Here is a 6,000-nt window from a genome sequence, read left to right on the forward strand (position 1 = left end):
CCCCTCAAAGAAATATTAGCAACCTTAAAAACACAACTTCAACTTCTAAATAATGTCAGTCCTTGCACATACATCAATAATTGTAATATCTGGGGAAGTCAATGCCATTCTGTCAGCGGGAGGAGAAATTCAGCAGCCAGGGAAGCTGTAGATTCTTTACTAAAATGGACTTCAAATGTACTATTTGTTTTACCTTTTTAGAGATTAACCTAATAATGCATAAATACAAATTAAGCACAAAAAGATTCACTGGCTGGGAAGAAAACTCTTAACAGAAATGGAACAATGACTGGTCTGATGAAGTCCAAGATGAAGTCCAATCACAGATAGGTTTGGGTTGGAAGTGACCTCAAAGATCACTTAGTCCCAACTCCCTGCCGTTGGCAGTGACAACCTCCACTAGACCAGGTTGCCCAAAACCCCATCCAACCTGGCCTGGAACACTGCCAGGGAGGGGGCAGCCACAGTTTCTCTGGGCACCCTGTGCCAGGATCTCACCACCCTCACAGGGAAGAATTTCTTCCTAGTATCTAATCTAAATCTATCCTTTTAGTTTCAAGCCGTTACCCCTTGTCCTGTCACTCCATACACTTCTAAAGAGTTACAAAAGGCAAAGCAAAAAACAAACTTTGTGTCATGAATATTGTTAATGCCACCAGAAACATCATTACCTGGATGCCAATTAAGAAAGTTCAAAGGTTTGTGATCTGACCACTGCCAACCTCCAGAAATGTCCAGTTGATTTAAGCCAATCCAAAACACCTCAGCAATGTCATCCTTACCTGGAGAAAATTGAATTTGTTTTTTAAAGAAAATAATTAATAGAAAATGTTCAATTCTTTATTGGCCTCCTTTAAAGTAAAAATGCAGCCTAGGGGGGGCTGAATTTGATGAAGGAAAGATTGCTACTATAATCAGACATGCAACATTTTTTTGTACTGAGGAAAAATTCACCCACACAGGTTTTCCCTCCCAACGCCTTCAGATGTTTGCCCTTTGGTTTTATACCCAGAGGCTCACCGATAACTCCTCCAGGCCAAGCCTGAATGTCAGTGAGGATGATTTCACAAGTGGGCAACAAGCTGCTGAAACACCAACTCTGGCCCACACTGAGATTTTAGGAACACTCTTCATTATACATACAACCAATAGTTAGCCACTACAACGAAATCACACAGATAAATCAAAAACTCTAAATTAAAGATGAGCAGTTAATTTTTGCTATACAAATAAAAGCACCAATGCATTTTATGTATAACCAAGTTTTAACAAAGAATTTTAAGATGGAAACCAAAATGGTCTCTTAATTTTATGCTGGTTGTGAAGATTTCCTGATACTCATATGTGAATAATTACACCTACCTTGTATGTAACTTAATTCAGACGCATTCTGGATGCTAAGTAAGTCTCCCCCTTGCCTTCGACATGAAATATAAGCCTCCTTCCAAGAAAGAGCAGACTGTGTATTAAACTGGTAGCAACTTTCAGACCCTGGATTGTGTTCCCAGAAATCGTGACAACCATCCTCTGTTTAACGAAAGCAGAAGGTACTTGTAACTACAACTACATCAGAACATCATGAATGTTTCAAAAGAAAAATTAGAATACTGAAAGTCTGTTGATTTTTATACTGGTCATCACATACACTGCAGAGTAAGCACATGCCTGTCATCCTGTCAAAACTGAAAGAGAAAAGGAACCTGCTTCTACCCAGCCTAACCACAGCATGCAACACCACAGTGAAGCCACACATAAGGGAAGTGACAGAATACTTTTAGGATATCCATTTAGAAACCAAACTTGCCTGGTTGTAAGCAGATTCCCCATTTTCCATCATGAGCATAATCTTCAGTCGTGGCACACCATTTCCCACCTGTATGTGTTTCATCCTGAATGCAGTCATGATGCCACATCTTATTATACAGAAAGGGGAACTCACAGGGTTTTCCATAGGAGTTCCCATCTTTGGTATAAACCTCTGCAGAAAAACCAAAAATAACATTAGAATTAAATTGTATACGGGTGCAAACAACAGCAGATCAATGCTTCTGCTTCTACAAACATAGTTAACTTAAAAGCATGCAAATTCCACTTGTGATCTTAAAACACCCGATGGATAATATAGAGAAATGCCAGAACTTAAAGAAATGAGAAGAAAGTATTTTTCTGCACTTTTTCTTCTGAGTAGGACATAACACAGCAGAAACTTGTTTCCCCTTCCTGGGAAGTTAGGGATAAAATACATTGTCCTGTTGAAATCCAGGTCGTGTGCACAGAGTACTACAGAACAAGGCTCTAAAGATCAACACATGCAGGAGAGGGAAAACATTTCAAAACAGAGCGTACTGGGCTCTTCAAACTGGCCAATCTGAACAATTAAAATACAAAGAAAATTCTGCTTTCACCACTTCTTCCAGCAAGCGTGAGATTTCACATGAGACTTGCTTCCATGGTTAGTGGACAAACTACCAGACCAAAGCAAAGGGATCGTTCCTGACAGTCTAACAGGCTGTGAGCAACCAGCATGCACTGAATTTGACTGTACCAGCAAAGAAAATACCCTCAAACCCCACCAACAGTAAAATTCCCAATACTGTGAAAAGGACAGCGTCAGTTCTGATAGAGTGTGGTTGATATTTCATAATTAAGTAGGCGTTCACTAAAGTATGGGGGGGGAGGAACTTAAACACACTACGAAAGCCACTCAATAACACAACTTCTGCAATTGCACGTATTCATTTTTTATTAAAAGGGGTTTAAGTTTCATACTCAAGTATCAGTATCTCTCGACAGCAAAACATTCTATCGCTTTACTGGTCCGTCTTTTCAGATGATTAATTTTAAGAATTTACTGGCATAGGAAAAGCCCTTAGCAACATTAACCCACAAAAACCCACCAAACCACCCTCGTGCCAACTCACCGCGGTAAGGATACCGACATATATCATCAGAAGAACCGTTCCTTCTCCACTGGTCTGTTGCATTTATGCTTGCGGTTACATAGGTAGCCTTGACAGTCAACTTGTACTGAGACGCACCGAAGACGGAAGCATCAGCACATCGCCACCACAGCATTAGTTCTGAGTTACAGTCAGCCATTTTCAGGCGAGATGGTGATTTGGTGACTATATCAAGTCCCAGGCACTGCCTGGACCCCAAATGAAAGAGGCGATTCTGGGATACCCATTTCCATAAAGCTTCACTTGTCTCCTTGCAGTCATCTATCACTATCCGTGAGTCTGTAACTTGTATGCACTTGTTCAGTGTGTCATGGCGAATGGTAAAAGCATCACTGCCTGTATAACAACAAACAAATATCCACCTATGAGTATGATTCAGTATCACTTCCATGGGAATTTCATTTTACAAGTGCAATTGCATTCTGAGAATGCTACCAGAAAAGTACAGCAACTGCTGTTTGTGCATTATACTATCTCTTTTGTATACACCATATTAAGTATGCTTTCCTGCTCTTTAGTGAGTATTCTTTTAACCTGGGGGGGGAGGGGGGGGGGGGGGGGAAAGAAAAAGATCTCTTTCAAGTTATTAAAAAGTAATGGAAGATAAAATTAGGCTGTTTTCTAAGTCCAATCCTATCAATGAGAATTCTTCCTTTAACACATACTGATTGAATCAACATGATTAATTTGCAAGCTTACGGAGTAAAAAAAAATATTCTTCATGCAGTAACACACAGCTCGTACCACAAAATATAATAAACAATAATCTTCACTTCAGCATTTTTTAAAACTGTGTATCATATATGATACACAGCATGACTCTCATATGTCAACCAGTTTGCAGGTGGAGTTGCAATGCTACTAAAACAACAGGCACTGCTTTTGGGAAATAGTTTTTAGAATGAATATCCCACCAAACACAAGGAGAATAATTTTCAAAACGATACAGGAACCCTAGTTTCATTTTCAGCTGTGACGTAGTTGCTCATTAGAAAGAAAAAAAAATTAAAGAGCCACCCACAAAAAACCCTTGACAGAGCATAGTACAAAATTTAAAAAAGATACAGATCACCCTACTGAAACAAGCTGGCACCTCTGACAGTACATGAACGTTTCTATGACGAGTGGCAGTAGGTTTAAACTAAACAAAACCAAAAAAAAAGAAAAGCCCCAAACTATTTCTATGCCACAATACAGATGGGCTCACAGTATAAAACTTTCACTAACCAGGCTGAAATGGACCTTGGCTATCCCAGACCCACTCTGCTGTTTAAATGAGGAATCTGCTGAGTAGTGTTTTGTATTTAATAGTAATGCACTGTCAATCACATTCCTACCGCGTTTTTTTTTAAGTGTGACTTAATAATAGGTTTGGCTGAACAGCAAGGAAAATATTCAGTGATATTATGCAGTGAATTTTACCACTACTTCCCAGTAAACTCATGAATTTTCCACTATGTAAGTGCCAAGTAGTATCTAAATAGTACTGAGTTGGTCAAACTATGAAGAAGAATCTCTAAGCCACCTACTGAAGTAACTTTCTCTAAATAGCACATTTCAACCAACCATCTCTTTCATCCTATTAACTAAACAAGAAATTTTAACTACCGACCCTGCTTTTGCGGTATCTTTTTACCCTGTGCTTTTTCAGCACTGTATCTGGGTTTTGCTTTGTATCCTCCCTTCCAGGCTTTCTTCTTCTTTTCAGTTGCTTGCAACATGTTATTGGACTTTCCTCAGATCTTCCCTTTCCTCATTTTTCTTTCACTTCTTCACACATAACCCTGGCATCTGCGCTTGGTACCATCTCACCAAACCCCTCTGCAGAGCGATTTATTCCTACTGGTGCTCAATTACTCCAGTTCAGCACTCTGGTCCTGAAGTTTTACCTGACGCCTTTAGCTAGAAGTCTGAGCCCGGTACTGCTACAGGACATAAACTATTAAGCAGAGAAACCAACTTGTTGCCCAGCACTTCGCACCAGGCGAGCGGCTTTGGCGTCCAAGAATTTGCTCAACAGGAAACTTTTCCACCTGCTCCCCGAAAGCCAGAGCAAGGCTCTTCCTGCTCTCTCTCTGCCCACAAAGCTGCAGAAAGAACCCCACGGCTTGACGCGCTGCAGGCGACCCGCCCGAGCCCGGGTTAGCTCTCCTCCCGAGGTAACAGGCCGAAGGCTCGCCTTCCCCGCCACCACTCCGCGCCGCCGGCCCAGCGCTGCCCCGGCTCGGGGGCGGCCGCCGGCACCGCGGGCACCGGGGACGTGGCGCCCGAGGCCGGCGGGGCAGCAGCTGATTTCGCGGCGCCTCGGGCGGAGCGCGCAGCCCGGGGGACGGTCTGAGTTTGGGTTTCCTCCGCTTTCACTCTTCCTTGTAAGTTTCCCACGTTGTCTCCGCTCAGTTGGACTTCGCTGCCCAGCGCAACGCCCGGAGGTGCGGGGAGGCGTGGGGGAAGGAACGCCTGTCACCGCGCCGCCTTTCCCCCCTCAGGCGCCCTGCGGGGCGGAAAAGGCCCTTCCGCTCCCCTTGCGCAGCGGCGCGCCCGCGCAGCGCCTCTTTCCTGCGCAAGGTGAGCGGCCGGCTTACCTGAGGAGTCTCGGTGGGCCGCGCAACAGCCGAGGAGCCAGGCGAGACCGCAGGCGGTCAGGAAGAGCTCCGCCGCCCGCGCCATCCTCCCGCGGCGCGTAGGCTGCGCGGAGCGGACGCGCTGCCGGGCTCGCTGTGCAGAAGCGTCGCGCCCGCCGCCGCCTGGCCAGGACCGCGAGCAGTCAGCCGGATTGGCCCGCCCCGGGGAGCGTCACTTGTTGCCGGGAGAGGAGCGGCCCGGAGTTTGCAGCGCGGGGCGGGGCCGGGCCGGGCCGGGCCGGGGCGGCGGCCGGGTGTGAGGGATCGGGGCGGCGTTGGCCGGCGGGAGCGTGGCCGTGACTGAGGGGAACGGCTGCAGGGGAGATGGGGCATCGCAAGTGAGATGGCAGGGTGCATGTGAGGAAAACGTGGAAAAAGTGAAGGGAAAATGAGGAGAAAAAAATTGGGGGGTTTGGTTG

General features: G+C 45.1%; 1 protein-coding gene across 1 annotated transcript in view; it reads right to left on the minus strand.

Moving 5' to 3' along the window:
• The window catches only part of LY75 (lymphocyte antigen 75), a gene marked incomplete at its 3' end in the record, with an annotated part of 44,776 nt that extends 39,004 nt beyond the window's left edge, over positions 1 to 5,772 (minus strand). The window contains exons 1-5 of the mRNA XM_084265028.1: positions 5,543 to 5,772; positions 2,922 to 3,296; positions 1,805 to 1,978; positions 1,363 to 1,527; positions 672 to 782 (exon numbers count right to left, since the gene is read on the minus strand). Of these exons, the coding sequence (XP_084121154.1) occupies positions 672 to 782; positions 1,363 to 1,527; positions 1,805 to 1,978; positions 2,922 to 3,296; positions 5,543 to 5,627 (910 nt within the window). The 5' untranslated portion in view covers positions 5,628 to 5,772. The remainder of the gene's footprint in view (positions 1 to 671; positions 783 to 1,362; positions 1,528 to 1,804; positions 1,979 to 2,921; positions 3,297 to 5,542) is intronic.
• Positions 5,773 to 6,000: the final 228 nt, after the last annotated feature.

Source organism: Gallinula chloropus (assembly GCF_964237585.1).
Source record: "Gallinula chloropus genome assembly, chromosome: 5".
In the NCBI taxonomy this organism is placed as follows: Eukaryota; Metazoa; Chordata; class Aves; order Gruiformes; family Rallidae; genus Gallinula; species Gallinula chloropus.